Source organism: Arvicanthis niloticus, chromosome X (assembly GCF_011762505.2).
Source record: "Arvicanthis niloticus isolate mArvNil1 chromosome X, mArvNil1.pat.X, whole genome shotgun sequence".
Lineage (NCBI taxonomy): Eukaryota > Metazoa > Chordata > Mammalia > Rodentia > Muridae > Arvicanthis > Arvicanthis niloticus.
The window spans coordinates 128,988,938-129,007,049 of NC_047679.1; the positions used below are offsets into that span (position 1 = coordinate 128,988,938).

Below are 18,112 nucleotides of genomic sequence, written 5' to 3' on the forward strand. Positions count from 1 at the left end.
ACTGAAGGGAAGAAGTGCTCAGATGTAGTCCTTTCAGGAAAGAGGTGAGAGAGGAAGGGTGGGAGGGTCTTCAGTAAGCTCTTAACAAGCCAGAGTAGAGGCTTGTTACTTTTCCTGGCCTTGGGAGGAATCCTGACAATGGTAGCTTTCAGCGCTATTGCCAGCTGCAACAACACACCGTAGGGCCTCCATGCCTTGCTGTTTCTCCCGGGGAGGGGGGGTGGTGGTGGTACGGGAGCGCGCGGGGCGGGGCGGGGCGCGCGCAGCTCCCGCGTAAGGATCTTTACAGGACGCAGCACCTGCCGCCAGCCACTGGCCTGCCCCGCCCCATGTTCCTCCGGGCTCACTAAGAGCCACTTTAACTCCTGCAGTCGTCCTGGTTCTGGGAGCCAGGTGCTAGAAGCCCTCCCAGAAAACAAGCGAGGAAATGGTGGCTTTGGTTGGGTGTGGCGGGGCCAGAGGAGGGAGAGGGACTCATTGACGCTGCGTAGGGATCGGGAGACGACGATAGACGCCATCTTTAGTTCAGTGCGGCAGCAGCGGCAGCAATAGCAGCAGCGGCACCTGCAACAGGAACAGTAGAAGCAGTGGTAGCAGCTGCTGTGGTGAAGGTGGAGGAGGAGGAGGAGAAGCAGAGAGGACGCTAGTACCAAGGCCTGACCATGGACGAGGAATACGATGTGATTGTGCTGGGGACAGGTCTTACCGTAAGTGCCACTTCAGGCGCTCATAGCCCTGCATCATGCCATTCCCCCGAACCCACTCCACCCCGCAGTGATGCAGAGTCCGGGTTTCCCCGACCCATCTTCCAGTCATTGCATTCCTGGCTCTGGCTCTGGCCCTGGAAAAGCCAACCCCATGCCCACCCCACTACCTCACCCCAGTATGTGGATGCCAGTTCCCAATTCTCCGTAGAGGGCCCCATTTCGGCCTGTATTTCCCCACCCTAGATCTTAATCCCGGACCCCTCATCTTCCCTATCTGTGTCACTAAGGTGGAAAACTAACTACCCCCCCCCACACACACACACATACAGTGGACCCGTTGCACCCAGCCCCCACCCTTCGCCTGCAATCATCACCTGCTCAAATCCTTAATTAGCATCCCTTACCATCTTGTGATCACACTAGGGCATGGAGTATGAAGATATGTGTATGAGGGCTTTTCAAGGGTGGGCCCTCATCCTGCCTTTCTGCCTTTTGAGATGGGATAGAAAACCCATGAAATGTTCCAGAAACAGCAGAAGTGTGTGTGTGTGTGGGGGGGGGGTTGGGGGCTAGTGACCATGTTCCCTCTGCCTCAATTCGGTTTCCCATGGAGACCTCAGACTGAATATATATCCTCAGCCTTTGTCCTTGGGTTAGTGACAGTGACTGGTGAGGGTGTTTATTTCCCCCACCCCCACCCCACCCCTAAATCTTTTTAGTTTGAACCCTGAGTTTAGACCATTGGATACGGCCAGAAGAGAGTCAGGGGCTCCTGCCCTTTGAAGGAGGAGCAGGGTGGAGTCTGGGATTTCAAGGACTTGGCCTTCTCTTTCAGAGGTCCTTTGAATTGGATCTTCTGTAGACTCGTTGTCTTTTTTTTTTTTTTTTTTTTTTTTTGGTGGACTCAGAGTAGGTAGATACTTCCCTTGGCTTGTTGACGCTAGAAGACATGGAAGCTGCTGGAAGCTCAGTTCCCCCCCCCTGCCCCCCAAGCCTCCTTTAATGCTCTAGTAGTTTACTCAGCAGGGTTAGAAAAGAAACGTCATATGAAGCCATTTTCCCCTCCCCAGTTTTAGGCACTGGAAAGAGCCAGAGCTTTGCATTATGAAATTTGTGGTGAGCATGAGGCAGGGACAAATCAGAGATGCAAACTGGAGAGTAGATGGGGTATAGCCGCAAATGCCACTCCTTCTCCAGGAGTGCATCCTGTCTGGCATCATGTCTGTGAATGGAAAGAAGGTATTGCATATGGACCGAAACCCCTACTATGGGGGTGAGAGCTCTTCCATCACACCCCTGGAGGAGGTAAGATTTCTTATTCTTAGACCTGGGCTTAGACCCAGACTCCTTGTTAGTCTCCCACATAAGTGTAAGGGGTCGAAATAATTCTTGGGTATTGGGCAGGAGAGCTGGAAAGGGGGGTTGGTCCTTAACATTTTTCTTTCTTTCCTGTCCTGCTTACAGCTATATAAGCGCTTTCAGTTGCTGGAAGGGCCCCCTGAATCAATGGGCCGGGGCCGAGACTGGAATGTTGACTTGATCCCCAAATTCCTCATGGCCAATGGTGAGGGAGATTAAAAAGATGCTGTATATGGTGATAGGGGTGGTGAGTGGGAAGATGGCGGCTGGGGCGGTCAAGTTCCAGAATATGGTCAGTCAGACTACTAAGAGTTTTTGAAGGAAAACACACCTATGTCCCTTACTCCCTCTGGACACAGGTCAGCTGGTAAAGATGCTACTGTATACAGAAGTGACTCGTTATCTGGACTTCAAGGTGGTAGAGGGCAGCTTTGTATACAAGGGGGGCAAGATCTACAAAGTGCCATCCACTGAGACTGAGGCCTTGGCTTCTAGTGAGTATCAGTGTCCTTAACCAAAGAATAATGGGGCTAGAGGGGACAGACTATTTTCAGGACAGTTAGGCAAAAGGCTCTTTTTCTGAACCTAATCTTAGTTCCATGTAGTCCTAGAGGCCCCTTGCTTTCTAGTATCTTTATTGGACAGTGCTACCCATTTTGGCAAGTTGCCAGAAAGGAAGTTCACGGAAGAGGATTCCTTTTTGTCAAAGGGCCTACTTGCCCCCTATAGTATCCCTAAGTGGAGCTGGGAGGGCCTCTTTCCACAAATAGGAAAATTGAGACCAAGTAAGGGTGGGGCAGTGTGTTACATGACAGAGCCAGTGCAACAACTTTCCTGGCCTGCTCTGGTGGAAAGAGTAGTTCTGTGTCCCAGTAATGCAAAGGGTCTTCTCAATACCTTTCTTTCAGATCTGATGGGCATGTTTGAAAAACGACGCTTCCGAAAATTTTTGGTGTTTGTGGCAAACTTTGATGAGAATGACCCCAAAACCTTTGAGGGTGTTGATCCCCAGACCACCAGCATGCGTGATGTCTACAGGAAGTTTGACCTTGGTCAAGATGTCATTGATTTCACTGGCCATGCCTTGGCGCTCTACCGCACTGATGAGTGAGGGGAAAGCTGGCTGGTGATGGGAGCCCCTTGTCCGGCTCACACCTTGCCCTCCCCACACCTGCCTATTGTACCTACTGCCCACCCTGCATGTCTCTTGTACTCAGCTCCAAGCTCACCTGTTCCATTTCCATCCCTCTCCATTTGACCCACATCTTTTCCAGGTCACAAAGGGTGGTGGGAAGGCTGGCTGGTGTCTTTGTGGGTGAACAAGTATGCTGGTGTCAAAGCATCTTCCCTGGCTCTTGTTCCCCAGCTACCTGGATCAGCCATGTCTTGAGACTATTAACCGCATCAAGTTGTACAGTGAGTCCCTGGCCCGGTATGGCAAGAGCCCATATTTATACCCACTCTATGGATTGGGTGAGCTGCCCCAGGGCTTTGCCAGGTGAGGATCTGTCTTTTTCAGCTAGCATTAAGGTCAAGAATAGAAATTACCTTCAATTTTTTGTGGCATCTCCTACTTCCCCATCGAATTTTCATGTATAATACTCCATCCCTGGGTAATGAGGGCACAGCCCTAGTGCATTAAAATGCAGAGTACTGGCTGGAGAGATGGCTCTGCTGATAAGAGTACTTGCTTATACCTAGGACCCAGGTTCAGTTCCAATACCAACATACATGGTAGTTCACAACCATCCATAACTCCAGTTTTAGAGAATCCCAAACCTTCATCTAGCCTCCACAAGCATCAGGCATGCACGTGGTGTACAGACATACATGTAAACAAAACACATACATGTGAATAAATAAAATAAAATTTATTTAAAAAGTAAATGAAATACAAAGTAAAGGACTAGTTCATCATGAACATAGTTTCCCCCAGCTCTTGGTAGTGCCAAGGCTAAGTCTAGGATCCCAGGACCTTGAGTATGGGCTTCCCTGGGGGCTGGCTTTTTTTACAGAGAGTTCTTTATTCTTGATTCCTGGGCCATTTCTATGTGGAGCTACTCCTTCATGCTACCTTCCATTTACCTTTGCAGAACAGAATATTATGGGTGGAAATACCAGAGAGGAAGGAATGTGTGAAGATGGGCCCAAATTTATGGGAGGGACACCTGAAACAGTTGGAGTTGAACTCTGTCTACCTTTGTAGTTTCTTTGCCTCTCTGTTGGGGTGGGGAGAGTATAGTAGAATTGGTCTCCATTTTCCTGAGAAGACTTCCCTGTCATTTTCCTTACTACAGATTGAGTGCTATCTATGGGGGAACATACATGCTGAACAAACCAGTGGATGACATCATCATGGAGAATGGCAAGGTGGTGGGTGTAAAATCTGAGGGAGAGGTAAGCCTGCCCTGTGCATTTGTATTATCATGGTTTGAGTAAGATTTGGTCCTTTTCAGAGCTGTGTTCTTAGGGAGCCTTATTACTAGTGAGTTTGCTGCCACTTAACCCTGAGAACCTTATAGCTAGGGACTAGATGGTCAATAAAAGTCTGCTATTCCTGTTGGCAAAAAAGATTCTTCAAACTGCCAAGTGTAGTGGCATACAACTAGTACTCAGAAGGTCAAGGCAGATGGATCTAAATCAATTAAGAAGTATCTTTCAGAAGTCACATGTTTTGTATTCCTGAAAGTATTCTTTTGGAAAAGGTGTCCTGTATCCCAGGCTGGCCTCAAATACTGTAGTAGCTGAGGATGAACTTTTAATCCTTGTGCTTCCACCTTCTTGATGCTGGATTACAGGTGTGTGTCAAGATACCTGGCTTATGCATTGCTAGGAATCTAACCCGGGGCTTTATGCATGATAGACAAGCATTCTACCAACTGAGATAACATGCCTCCTTCCCCCAACCATCCTTCAGCCTGGTATGGTAAGGCATGAGAATTGAGGCGGCTGATGGAAAAAGATCTTGAGTTTGAGACTAGTTTGGGCCAAACGGTCTTAAATAAAAACTCCAGCAAGAGCAAAAAAAAAAAAAAAAAAAAAAAAAAAAAAAAAACACATTTTTGTGATCATTGTGTTTCAACAGTAGGGTCACCTAGACCTGTATGTGAGGGCTGATCTCTCTAAGCTTTAAGGGTTATGTACTACATACAGGAGGGACAGTGATGACAGCTCAGAGCTGCCTGATTTTACTTTTAGCTCAGCTTAACACTACCTAGGACAAGGGGTGATCCAACAGGTACAAAACCTGGTACCTTCACAGGTGGCCCGCTGCAAGCAGCTGATCTGTGACCCCAGTTACATCCCAGACCGTGTGCGAAAGGCTGGTCAGGTTATTCGCATCATCTGTATCCTCAGCCACCCCATCAAGAATACCAATGATGCCAATTCCTGCCAAATTATCATCCCTCAGAACCAGGTCAACAGGAAGTCAGGTAGGCCAGGCTGTTATGCCTTTCTTCTCACAAGAAATCTTGGGACTTCTTGTGACATTTTATTACAGGAATGTACCTGGGGATCGGATGGCCTGGGCTCTTACCTTCTTCATGATAATGACAGTTTGGATGCAGTTTACATGTTGGGTTGGGGGCAGGGGTGTGTGGGCCAGATTCCTGTCTAGCCCCTAGGAACTGCTTTTTGTGTGACCATTTCCTCTGGTACATGTTAACCAAGTGGCTTCCTATGGTCAGACATCTATGTGTGCATGATCTCCTATGCACACAACGTGGCCGCACAGGGCAAATACATCGCCATTGCCAGCACCACCGTAGAGACTGCAGAACCAGAAAAGGAGGTTGAACCTGCATTGGAGCTGTTGGAACCAATTGACCAGAAGTGAGGGGCTGAGCCAAACTTGATGGGGAGGCTGGGGACTAGGAATGGGCAAGGCCCATTATGAGATTTTCTTCTTCTTCTCTCTTTTCTTACATTTGCCCCTCAGGTTTGTGGCTATCAGTGATTTATATGAGCCCATTGATGATGGTTCAGAGAGTCAGGTAAAAAGGCTGTCCCAGTCAGCCCTCATTCTTGCTGTCTACCCAAGATCCTCAGCCTGACTTCCATGAGCCCTGGGGTTCTGCCTATTTACAGGTGTTCTGTTCCTGTTCTTATGATGCTACCACACACTTTGAGACAACGTGCAACGACATCAAAGATATCTACAAACGCATGGCTGGTTCTGCCTTTGATTTTGAGAACATGAAGCGCAAACAGAATGATGTCTTTGGAGAAGCTGATCAGTGATTGCTGACTCCCCACCTCCAGCCCCTGTTCCCCTCTCCGCAACTTATGTGTCCTTCTCTAGGGCAGGGGAAATGGTATGGCTGAGCATCCCTGTTTCCAGCATCTTCTGCTTTCCCCACCACATTCCAATCACCCACCTTATTGATTTGATTCACTGACTATATCCTTATCCTTAGTGATGGTTTGGGAGATGGGAGTTGGATAGTATCCTCTTTCTTGGTCTGTCCTTGTTCTAGGGAAAGAGGACTTTGTGAGTGTGTGTGTGTATGTGTGTGTGTGTGTGTGTGTGTGTGTGTGTGTGTACGTACGCTTGTGTGCATGTGCCCCCAATTTTGCTGTTTGGGAAGGAGTGGAAGAAAAGCTGACTCTATCCCCACTGCTCTTAGTCCCAAATGTAGTGGCCTTTGGAGATACCCCATCTCCTCCCCCAACTCTTATGTGTTGGAGAGAAGGGACCCTCCCAGTACAAAATTGCATTCCTCCTCCTCCTCTTCCTTTTCCTCCTCCTCCTCCTTATAATTTATTCTAATTTATTAACTTTGGAGTACCTGTCTGAGCCCTCAGCCTTTCTATGCAGCCTAGGGCTGTATAGTGAGCTGCCCTGGCCTCTCCCAGTGCTGGCAAAGCCTGAGGTGTGGGAGAAGGTTTAGGTGTGTGACCCCCTCTGGAGGTTGATCTGTTTTGAATTTCTTTTGTGTTGTGTTCACTGAGAAAAAGTAATGTGAGCAAAGCAGAAGGAGGTAGGAAAGTGGATCCAAACCCCGGTGTGCCCTGCCCTATGCCTTTTCCTTTAGTGGTGAGAAACCCTTACCTTGCAAAGTGAATGTGAACCCTTCCCCAATCTCTAGTGTATTTCACAGAAAACAACCTCCCAATAAAACTATTGAAACCTAAGTCTGGATCTTTAGGTTCTTTGTTAAAGGTTGGGTTGTTTTGCAGGACTGGGGCAATTTAGCTTCTGGAATTAAAACTGTATCCTTAAGGATCAAGGCAGATGAAGTAGGTCAGCTGGTGTTGGATGGGATCATCGTTTACTAGTGGTTTCTAAATCAGAGAAGGCAGATGTGAAGTTTTGGGGTTCAAGGCTATACTATTCTCCCTGAAGCAGAATAGCACAGGTGAGATGGTTCAATGGATAATGGCACTTTACAGATAACCTTGAGTCTGATCTTTGGAGCTCATGCAAAGGTGAAAGGAGAAAACTGACTCCACAATATGACCTCTGCACATGTTCAGTGGCTTGAGCACACACAAACATGTAAACACGTTTAAAATTTTTATGTGTATGGCTATTTGCCTAGATGGATGTGCATAACTTGCATATCTGCTGGCTACAGAGGCCAGTATCTCCAGGAACTGGAGTTACAGTCTTTTGTGAGGTATTTGGGTGCTGGGGATCGATTCTCTGTCCTCTGGAAGAATATCCAGTCCCTATCATTGTCAGAGCCATCTCTTCTGCCTCATAAAAAATTTTAAGAGAGGGTATCAGGAGTCTCAGTCTGGAGGAAGCAAAGGGACCCGGACCTAGCCTTGGATGATAGTAAAAGAAACCCAAGCAACAAAATAGTGTCAGTGTGTAACCAAGCAGGGAAAAAACAGACTCCACGGGAAGGGGCACACTTTTCGAGACATGGCTCAAAGAGTTCCATCAGCCTAGTCAGAGGAGCGGTGAGCTCAGCCTTGGGACCAACAGAAGGAAGTTAGGAGGACTGGAGGTCCAGCTTAAGATAGCATTTAACTTTGAGGGCATGCAGGAAGCTACGGGACCCAGCTCCATGTCACAAAGAGCCAGCAGAAAGGAGTGGTGATTTCCGCAATACTTGGTGTGGGATGAACTCGGCCTCCTGTGGGGCGGGGCGAGGTGCAATCACGTGTCAGAGCCGCGGGCGTAGGGCAGGGCCGGCGTCCGCACGTTCCCCGGTGGCTGACGTCATGCATCAGCTGACTAAATCTGCCGTCTACGTCGCCTCCGGGACTTCTCCAAGCCAAAATCAGTTCCCGCTGTCTTCGCTGCTGCCGCCTCCACTGAAACCGCCGCCGCTGCTGCCTCCGCCGAAACCGCCGCCGCCACCATGGCTCAGTACAAGGGCGCTGCAAGCGAAGCAGGACGCGCCATGCACCTAATGAAGAAGAGGGAGAAGCAGCGTGAGCAAATGGAGCAGATGAAGCAGAGGATTGCAGAGGTGTGGGCCAGGCCGGGGCACCTCAGAGCTTGCGCTCCACGCGGGCACCTTGGCGGTCTCCTGCCACTTGTCTCTGGGAGACCTCAACGGTGGGCTATGAGTGCCCGGAGGGCGGGCCCTGCATTGGTGGCGAGACTTGCTGTGCATCTCTGGTAACAGAAGTCAGCCAAGACAGTCTAATCTGTAAAATGGGCTCAGTGTTGGTCCATGTCAGAGATTGGGAGCCACAGTCAGTGATTCTTGGTAACACTGGTGTTGGGTGAGACCCCTGGCACTCTTCCTGAGTACAGACCTTCGTACTTCGTAGTTCATAGTTCATGTTCCCAGCCTTCCAATGATTATTGGGAAGACCTCGCCTCCTGTGGAGAGGCACAGGGGTATGCCACTGAGTCTCACTCATTACAGAGCCTTTAGCATCCCAGAGTACTAGAGCTTCCTCCAGGGCTTCTTCAGTGAGTGGTCACTGGATTCAGGGGTGTAGTACCAAGCTGACCTCAGCTTGATCCTTTGGGCAAGACTTCCTGAGAAGAGCAGGATCTTAGTTCTCCAGGTGAGAGCAGGCCCTATCTGGGGAAGTGAGAAGCCAAAGCCCCAAACCAGTCTTCAGATATCAACCATCAGCTGTGCTTGTATAGACACCTAGTCCTCCAGCTCTGACCTCATTGCTTCATTGGCAGCTGGAAGTTTGCCTCTGCTGGCTACTCATTTGGAGGTGCCTTCAAAGTACCTACAGGGCACTTATTAATATGGGGCCGGGCTGAAGAACAGTGGCCTTATGGAAAGCTGCTGACAGTATCCTAGGCCAAAAAGGAGGAGAATTCCGGGGGTTGGTCATTTTGATCCCTTTTTTTTTTTTTATTGGTTTTTCTCTTCCTGAAATCCTATGGCTTGGGTCTCAGGAGCTTGAGCTTAAAGGCTGGGTAGGAAAAAGGCCAAAGGTGAGTAGGGTGGTGGCTATAGGCTACTGAGGGGGTACTGGTCCCCAGCAGGAGACCTGAAGAGGGGGCCAGAGCAGTTCAAAGATGCTAAGGAAAGAACCTCCTTTGGTTCCTTTAGCCCTCCCAGCTTCATGGACCCTTCTACCCAGAAAAGGAAGGGAGGGTGTCTTTCTTTTTTAAGATCATGTCATAGCATGTCAAGGCACGAATCTAGGACTAGGATCTATGACCTACAGCCACTCTGCCACTTCCATAGTGGAGTGGTAGATGGCCGTCACTGATATGTCCCTCCTCTGCAGGAGAACATAATGAAATCTAACATTGACAAGAAGTTTTCTGCACATTATGATGCTGTGGAAGCAGAGCTCAAGTCCAGTACTGTTGGTGAGCAGGACATATGTACCACCTTTTTCTATACCCAGGGGTCACGCCTTTGATGGCCCTGGGTGACTAGCCTTTCATTCCATGTCTTCTTGCCTCACAGGTCTTGTGACCCTGAATGACATGAAGGCCAAACAGGAGGCACTGGTGAAGGAGCGAGAGAAGCAGCTGGCAAAAAAGGAGCAGTCAAAGGAGCTACAGCTGTGGGTGCCCCATCCTCAGCAGTTCTCCCCTTACAGTGCAGCTTAGTGCTTGGGAACTCCTGGGGGTGGGTCAGGCTGTTCCCATTCCCATTCCATTAGGGAGAACCCATTTCCTGCTTTGGGAGCAGTTGTGGTATCTATTGAGCTCCACACTGGTTCTCACTTTCCAGGTTTATCTTTCTTTCTGTTCCTCTGTAAAGGTGGTGAGTCCTTTCTGAGCCCTTTCTTTTTACTGGGTGCCTGAACAGCCTGCATTGTCCCCATTCCTTTCTGTCCCATGCTTGATGTGTCATAATCAGAGTCTTGCCCTTGAGCTTGAAGTAACTAGAGCAAATAGAATCCCTCTGGGGTGCTGGGGAGATCCAGCCTGTGCTGAGTAGACCCCATGCTAGGCACACAGTGGCTCTGGGTCAGGGAAGGGGCCTCAGGGCAGGAACATGGGGCATGATGGCCACTCATGCCTTGGTAGGAAACTAGAGAAGCTTCGGGAGAAGGAGCGCAAGAAGGAGGCCAAGCGGAAGATCTCTAGCCTGTCCTTCACCTTGGAGGAAGAAGAAGAGGGAGGTGAAGAGGAGGAAGAAATGGCCATGTATGAGGAGGAACTGGAGAGGGAAGGTGAGAGCACTGCCCACCAGAGCTCTGTTCTGGCATTTGGACTGACATTTGGACCAGCAAAGGAAGAAGCACATTCATTTATTTTTTCTTTTAGCCTCAGTCACCAGAAGACTGAGTCAGAGCTAGGCCAATAGCCCCTATATAGGAGCCACTAGTGTGAGAAGTTATCAGAGTACTACTAGTGCCTGGTCTAAAAGGATCCAGTAGCTGTTATTTACAGCACATGAGGAAAGGAGAATATAATCTGGACTAGCCTTGCCTGCTAAAACTTTCTGAAATAATGGGAATGTCTGTGAATATGGTAACTACTCACCACAAACAGCCACTGGGCAATGCTTAATTGTGATTGGTGAGTTTGATCTACACCTGCTGAAATCCTGTGTCTCCAAAGTACAGCCTTATGTATGCACATCTGTTCTGTGCCTTGACAGGCCACAGGGTCAGTATAGGCTCAGGACACTCAAAATTGCTGCTTTCCCTACAGCACGGGGGAGGGGGATAATTGCTATACTGCTTCCTTCACTGTAATTTTAGCAGTACATGTAATCCAACAGTATCTGAAATAATACCATTACACCTTATTTAGCTACATATTCACCTTATTAACATACATATTCAGTTGTGCTCAGGGGTGTATGTGGCAAGTAGTGTTTTGTTTTGTTTCCTTCATTTATTTTGAGACAGGGTCTCATGCAGCTCAAGCTAGCCTTAATGGTTATCCTGCCTCCACCTTAGGTGCTTTTCTATATTGCACAGGCTAGTGGAAAGGTTGTGTATTACTGCTTTTTTTTCAGATAGTCTTATATATCCTAGGCTGGCCTCCAAATTTCACTGCTCTTACCTCAGCCTTCTGAGTGCTAGGATTACAGGTGTGTACACATCATCTAGTTTACTGGAGCTTTTGAAAAGCACGGCCTGGTGTGATTTCCCCTTCCATCTGGAGATTTCATTTTGGGGTCTTAGCAAGGACCTGGGCACCCAGGCCCCTGGCATTTTTGTTGTTGTTGTTGTTTTAGTTCATGCTTATTATTTATCTAGGTTGTTAGTTTGGGGTTTTGTTTGTTTTCTTTCTTTTTTAAGAAAGGGTTTCTTTGTGGTTGTGGCATGTCTGGCACTCACTGTATATACCAAACTGGGCTTAAACTTAGATCCATTTGGTCTATTCTTCAAAGATTAACAGTATGTGCCACTATGACTATACAAGTCAGTAGTTCTTCAAGCTCCAAGAGCCTGAGAGACTTAAAAGGTTCATGAGATCAAAATTATTTTCAGGCCAGGCATGGTGGTACACTGATTTTAGGACTTAGGAGGCAAAGGCAGGCAGATCTCTGTGAGTTTGAGCCCACCCTGCTTAACATAGAGAGTTTCAGGACAGCCAGAGCTATATAAATGTGATTATGTCTAAAAGCCAACAGAATCATTTTCTGAAAAATAAGGTGTTCTTTGTCTTGTTTGCTTTAGAGATCACCACAAAGAAGAAGAAATTGGGGAAGAACCCTGATGTGGACACAAGCTTTTTGCCTGACCGGGACCGGGAGGTAAAAACTGCCTGGCCCTGGTACTGACTTTGGTGTTGATCATGAACTTGGTAGAGACTTTAGCCCAGGAATGGGTTAATGATGCACCTAGAATAGCCCTAAATCTCATCTTTTGTCCATTTCGTTTCAGGAGGAGGAGAATCGGCTTCGGGAAGAGCTACGCCAGGAGTGGGAAGCCAAGCAGGAAAAAATCAAGAGTGAGTGCTATAGCTATATATGGTGGCTTGGCCTGTCACCCAGCACTCAGGACACTTGAGGCAAGAGCTCTGAAGTTCAAGGTCATCTTTAGCTACATGGCTAGTTTGAAGCCAGCCTTGGCTACATGAGACCCAGTGTGTGGTCCAGTGTTGGGACAGTGAGAGAACAGGGCTAAGGCCCAAACAGTTTTCTTGCAAATATCCCAAAGTCTGTACCTATATACCAGTACCAAGGAAACTCTAAGCTCAGGTCTGGAGACCAAGAGGAACTCATTTTGTTTTGTTTTGCTTTTTTTTTTTTTTTTTTTTTTTTTTTTTGAGACGGGGTTTCTGTATGTAGCCATGGCTGTCCTATAACTCATTCTGTAGACCAGGTTGGCCTTTAGAGATCCACCTGCCTCTGTGTCCTGAGTGCTGAGATTAAAGTCTTGCACCACTACCTGGCTAAGGCACCCTTCTTTGTAGGTGAAGAGATTGAAATCACCTTTAGTTACTGGGATGGCTCTGGGCACCGGCGCACAGTTAAGGTAGGCAGTAGAAGGCCTCCCTTGTCTTGAATTCAATGGAAAGTAACTGACAGTCTTGACTTGGGAAACCTCTGGGGGTAGCAGGGTGAGTCTCTGCTTTCTTGGGAGTATTTGTTTGGGCTGTTGTTTTTCCTTCTCAACTTGAAGTATACCTGCTTCTGCAGATGAAGAAAGGCAACACAATGCAGCAGTTCCTGCAGAAAGCACTAGAGATCTTGCGGAAAGACTTCAGTGAGCTCAGGTGAGCACAGTATGCACTATGTGTTCCTGTGCTGTGCATCTGTGAAGAGCCTGCCTTCCCAGCCAGGGTATCAGACAACTCTGCTGACTGCTTCACAGCTGGGAAGATGTAATGCTGGGCACTGTACTCCTCAAAGAGGAGAGCTATAGCTCTTTTTTTCTGACCTTCCTGCTGTAGAGAGCTTAGGTGAGAGAGCCCTACCTTGGTGGTATGGTTCAGAAGTGGAAGATACTGGGACTCCCATCCCAGGTTCATTAAACTACGCAGCTTCCCTTAAACTTAAAGCACTGTGGCCACCACTTCCTGGCCCCTTGTGCCAACTCTGATGACTTCCAGTTGCTCATCCTCTCCTCTCTCTTTCTTAGGTCAGCAGGGGTGGAACAGCTCATGTACATCAAGGAAGATTTAATCATCCCCCACGTGAGTTCCTTCAACCCTGGGTCATGCACTCTGTGGTTTCATAGGAGAGTCACCCTACTGCTGTGCACTCTTCCAGGGCTGGTGGATGCAGTGGTACCTGAAGGTAGGGGTATGGAGTGTAGTAGGTGATAGAACCCCAGATGGATTATCAAGCTAGTCTTTCTAATCCTCTGCTTCTAGCATCACAGCTTCTATGACTTCATTGTTACCAAGGCACGAGGAAAAAGTGGTGAGTGATTCTAGCTTAGTTCACCCTATAACTTGCTCCAACATATTGGAAGGGCAGTAGCATGACCTTGAGCTTACTGCTTCTCTCCTACAGGGCCACTCTTCAACTTTGATGTTCATGATGATGTACGACTGCTCAGTGATGCCACTGTAGAGAAGGATGAGGTATGTTAGTGCCATGGACCGGGCAGGCAAAGGTGCCTTGAACCTGTCAGAGAGGTTAATCTTGGGGAGAAGTCACAGGAAGGCAAGGTCAGATAAGATGACCCTGAATCATAACCTTCATTCTTCAGTCACATGCAGGCAAAGTGGTGCTGAGGAGCTGGTATGAGAAGAACAAGCACATTTTTCCTGCCAGTCGCTGGGAGCCCTATGACCCAGAGAAGAAATGGGACAAGTACACGGTAAGGAGGCAGGGAAGGCAGGCAGGAACAGGAAGGTTAGATCCTGGGAAGACACTTCTTAGTGGTTCTGCTGCTGGACTGGGCAACTCAGAGTCAAGAGAGTAGGAGTCGTCCTGGCTCTCAGTGGCCCAGCAATCATCTTGCTAGGAAACTAGAGATAACTAATATGACATGGTGGCACATACCTGTAATCCCACTACTAGGAAGGCTGAGGCAAGAAGAGCACAAGCTCCAGACACCCAGGCTACATAGCAAGACTCCTATGACACACACACACACACACACACACACACACAAACACGGGGCGGGGTTAGGAGTAGGGTGATACACTAGCCTACGCTGCTTATTTTATTTCTTGGCTTTCATTCCTTATCCTATGTGTCCCCTTTTCCTCACACCAGATCCGGTGAGCATCCAAAAGTGGGCATGATCTTGGCTCTCCCCAGTGTGCACCCATGTCTCCAGGGCTTCAGGCGACCATGCCAGAGCACTCTGGAAGGAGGGTAGTTGCTATTCCCTGACCTGATGTTGTCATTACTGCTTTTCCCTTTTACAATAAAAAAGTCCACATGTTGGAGCTGGAGTGCCTGCATTATAAGAACCTGTGCTTTATTTTATAGCATATTTATGTTGGAAGGAGGCATGTGAAAACAAGAAGGCAACCCTGGTTGTCATTCTGTTGTCCAACTTTTTTGTTATTTGATACAGGATCTTTCACTGGCCTGGAACTTGCCAAGTACACTAGGCTGGCAGGTCGGTGAGCCTCATGGAGCCACTTGTCTCTACCTCACCAGTGTTAAAATTGCACATGTACACTATCAATGTTGGGCTTTAAAAAAAATATGGATTCTGGGACTGGGGAGATGGCTCAGTGGTTAAGAGTGCTGACTATTCCTCCAGAGGTCCTGAGTTTAATTCTCAGCAACCACATGGTGGCTCACAACCATCTGTAATGGGATCCGATGCCCTCTTCTGGTGTGTCTGAAGACAGCAAAACTGTTCTCACTAAATAAATAATAAATAATTCTTTAAAAAATACAGATTCTGAGGATTAAAGTCATAATCTCATGTTTGCAAGGCAAACAACTTTATCAACTGAGCTATCTCTTCAGCTGTAAAACATTTTTGAAATAAAATTTATAGAATATTTTGGTCATTTCACCAGGTGTGTGGTGTATACGTATAATCCTAGCACTTGGGAGGTAGAAGTAAAAAGATCATGAGTTTGAGATTAGCCTGGCTTGCACAGCAAGTTCCACTCCAGCCTGAGCTATGGAGTAAGATCCTGTGTCAACCTCTTCCACAGACCATACCAAAGGATTCTTCATTTCACCCATTCGTTTTATTTTATTTTATTTTATTTTATTTTATTTTTTGACACAGGTTTTCTTGACATAGCTATAGCTGTCCTAGAACTTACTCTGTAGACCAGGTTGGCCTCAAACTCACATCTACTTACCTTTGCCTTCCAAGTTCTGGGATTAAAGGCATGCACCACCACTGCCTGGCTATGCTGTTCTTTAAAATGAGGACAAATCCTCAGGCTTGGACAGGGCTCTGGAATGGAAAGAGAATACTTACTTAAGCCTCCTTCCGGGTCCTGGTGTCCTCTTGTCTGTCTGTCTGTCTGTCTGACTGTCTTTCTTTCTTTTGTTTTTTTTTTTTTGTTTTTTTTTTTTGTTTTTTGTTTTTTGTTTTTTTTGGGTTTTTTTTTTTTTTTTGGTTTTTTTGTGTGTGTGTTTTGTTTTTTCGAGACAGGGTTTCTCTGTGTAGCCCTGGCTGTCCTGGAACTCACTCTGTAGACCAAGCTGGCCTCCAACTCAGAAATCCACCTGTCTCTGCCTCCCAAGTGCTGGGATTAAAGGCGTGCGCCACCATTGTCTGGCCCTCTTGTGTTTCTTAGATGCCTTTTCCATGGGGTCTTGGCCAAGCAACCTCTCCTAGCTTCTCTTCCCAGTCCCAGCACTCATGGCTACTATAGGGCTGTGAAGTCACTGTTCACTTGCCATATCCATGTCTACCTTTCTCAGTCTCCATGGTCAGTGTTACAGCTTCAGGGGGGTGGACAGTGTGCCTCAGCCAGTCTGTCCTTTGAGAAACCATCAGAAAAGGCACTGTGGAGAAAGAGTCCCCTCTTTGCTATCTCATCCATGTATTAGTGCCTCATGTCCCCTTTTTAGCCCCTGAGTTCCCTGAACTCTACATTCATATGGATCTGAGGCCCAGGGGACTCTGAGCCTGGGTAGGTCATACCTACATAGGAGCTACCTCTCTAGTCCTGCATCTTCTGGAAAAGGAAATCCTTGAAGTTTAATCCCTAGTTTTCATAGGGAACAATCTATTTCCTGAAAACAACCTCAAGTGCTTGGGAAGTCCGTAGGGTCAAGACTAAGAGGATAAGGGTCTGTAAGGAAAAAAAGAGGCCACTTTTGGGCTAGAGAGATGGCTCAAACTGCTCTTCCAGAGGTCTTGAATTCAATTCCCAGCATGTTCACAACCATCTGTAATGAGATCTGGCATCTTTTTCAGGTTGTGCAGGCATACATGCAGACAGAATACTGTATACAATAAATACATAAATCTTTTTAAAAGGCCACTTTTTTGTTTGTTTTTGTTTTGGTTTTTGAGACAGTATTTTAAAAGTTTTATTTATTGTATGTATGTGAGTACACTGTTGCTCTCATCAGACACACCAGAAGAGGGCATCAGATCTTATTACAGATGGTGTGAGCCACCATGTGGTTGCTGGGAATTGAACTCAGGACCTCTGGAAGAGCAGCCAGTGCTCTTAACCACTGAGCCATCTCTCCAGCCCAAAGATAAGAGTGTATGTAGCCATAGCTATCATGGGACTCACTATGTAGACAAAGGCTGGTCTCAAACACACAAAGCACCACTTGTCTCTGCCTCCTGAGTGCTGAGATCACATCAACATACCTGGCTAGAGAGGTCATATTCTTGTGGCCAATGAAGACACAGAATGCTGTTCCATGGTAGAACACAAGATCCCTTTGTCTGAAATATTGGGCTATATTAGTTATATTCCTTGTTGCAGTAAAATACCTGACATAAGCTACTTATAGAAGGGGGGCTGGAGAGATGGCTCAGCAGTTAGTATTAGATGCTCTTCCAAAGGACTGAGGTTCTAGTCCCATTACCCATATGGTAGCTTACAACTGTCTGTAGCTCTAGTTCCAGGGGATCAGACATCCTCACATAGACATGCAGGCAGGCAAAAACACCAATGCACATAACTTTTTTTAAAGGAAGGAAGGGTTTATTTTGACTCACAATTGAATGGTGCAGTCCATCATGGCAGAGACAGTATGGTAGCAGGGGCTTGAAGTGGTCACATTGCATCTACAGCCAGGAAGCAGGGAAGGTGAAAGCTGGTACTCAGCTTAGTTTCTTCTTTTATTCATTCTGGGACTCTGGCCCATAGCTTGGTGCTACCTATACCCACAAAGAGGGTTTTCCTATCTGACTTGATCTTGGAAGTCTAGAATCTAGACTCTAGATCCTGACAAGTTGACATCATTAACCATCAGAGAGGCCAAGCTGGAAGAGTAGAACTAGAGGGACCAGTTCCTCAGATTTCTGTGCTGTGTGGCCACTGGGGTTTAACTGTCTCTGCATGAAACTAATTCGTGGAGGCTGGTGCTGGCCTGAGGAAGGTTAACTATGTGTGACACAGTCTCAGAGGTCCTTGGGAGGTTCTCTGAGATAGATGTAGAGTTCAGAAGAGAACACAGGACTGCAGAAAGAAGTAAAGGAGCTGCCAGGAGATGTCATTCAATGTTCTGGAAATTCATGAGTTCACAAAGGAACAGGTGTTGTAGGTGTGGAGTGTGTACATAGGTAGTACAGTGAGAAGGGAGGCTATTGGTTGCAGTAAATCTCCAACCCAAATAAGCCCGATCAAAGAAAAC

General features: G+C 47.3%; 2 protein-coding genes across 3 annotated transcripts; both read left to right on the forward strand.

Moving 5' to 3' along the window:
• Nucleotides 1-260: 260 nt before the first annotated feature.
• Gdi1 (GDP dissociation inhibitor 1) lies at nucleotides 261-7,202 on the forward strand. 2 transcript variants are annotated; one of them, XM_034485109.1, is made up of 11 exons: nucleotides 261-707; nucleotides 1,905-2,012; nucleotides 2,172-2,271; nucleotides 2,426-2,560; nucleotides 2,975-3,173; nucleotides 3,433-3,564; nucleotides 4,364-4,463; nucleotides 5,329-5,500; nucleotides 5,756-5,900; nucleotides 6,007-6,061; nucleotides 6,156-7,202. In XM_034485109.1, the coding sequence occupies exons 1-11, from the start codon at nucleotides 663-665 to the stop codon at nucleotides 6,306-6,308; spliced, it is 1,344 nt and encodes a 447-aa protein (XP_034341000.1). In that variant the 5' UTR covers nucleotides 261-662; the 3' UTR covers nucleotides 6,309-7,202. The 2 variants fall into 2 exon arrangements, with proteins under 2 accessions (XP_034341000.1, XP_034341001.1); XM_034485110.2 differs by having other exon boundaries at nucleotides 514-707; nucleotides 1,778-2,012.
• Nucleotides 7,203-8,245: 1,043 nt separating this feature from the next.
• On the forward strand, nucleotides 8,246-14,766 carry Fam50a (family with sequence similarity 50 member A). The gene is made up of 13 exons (XM_034486446.2): nucleotides 8,246-8,491; nucleotides 9,729-9,813; nucleotides 9,914-10,013; nucleotides 10,483-10,628; nucleotides 12,090-12,166; nucleotides 12,297-12,363; nucleotides 12,829-12,890; nucleotides 13,055-13,131; nucleotides 13,497-13,551; nucleotides 13,732-13,780; nucleotides 13,874-13,944; nucleotides 14,073-14,183; nucleotides 14,585-14,766. The coding sequence occupies exons 1-13, from the start codon at nucleotides 8,381-8,383 to the stop codon at nucleotides 14,591-14,593; spliced, it is 1,020 nt and encodes a 339-aa protein (XP_034342337.1). The 5' UTR covers nucleotides 8,246-8,380; the 3' UTR covers nucleotides 14,594-14,766.
• Nucleotides 14,767-18,112: the final 3,346 nt, after the last annotated feature.

Excerpts from the sequence above, each read along its gene's own strand:
- Gdi1 (XM_034485109.1), top strand. The coding sequence starts at position 663 with ATGGACGAGGAATACGATGTGATTGTGCTGGGGACAGGTCTTACC. Across the intron at positions 708-1,904 it reads TGCTGGGGACAGGTCTTACC|GAGTGCATCCTGTCTGGCAT; the intron begins GTAAGTGCCACT and ends CTCCTTCTCCAG. Across the intron at positions 3,565-4,363 it reads CTGCCCCAGGGCTTTGCCAG|ATTGAGTGCTATCTATGGGG; the intron begins GTGAGGATCTGT and ends TCCTTACTACAG.
- Fam50a (XM_034486446.2), top strand. The coding sequence starts at position 8,381 with ATGGCTCAGTACAAGGGCGCTGCAAGCGAAGCAGGACGCGCCATGCAC. Across the intron at positions 9,814-9,913 it reads GCTCAAGTCCAGTACTGTTG|GTCTTGTGACCCTGAATGAC; the intron begins GTGAGCAGGACA and ends CTTGCCTCACAG. Across the intron at positions 12,167-12,296 it reads TGCCTGACCGGGACCGGGAG|GAGGAGGAGAATCGGCTTCG; the intron begins GTAAAAACTGCC and ends ATTTCGTTTCAG.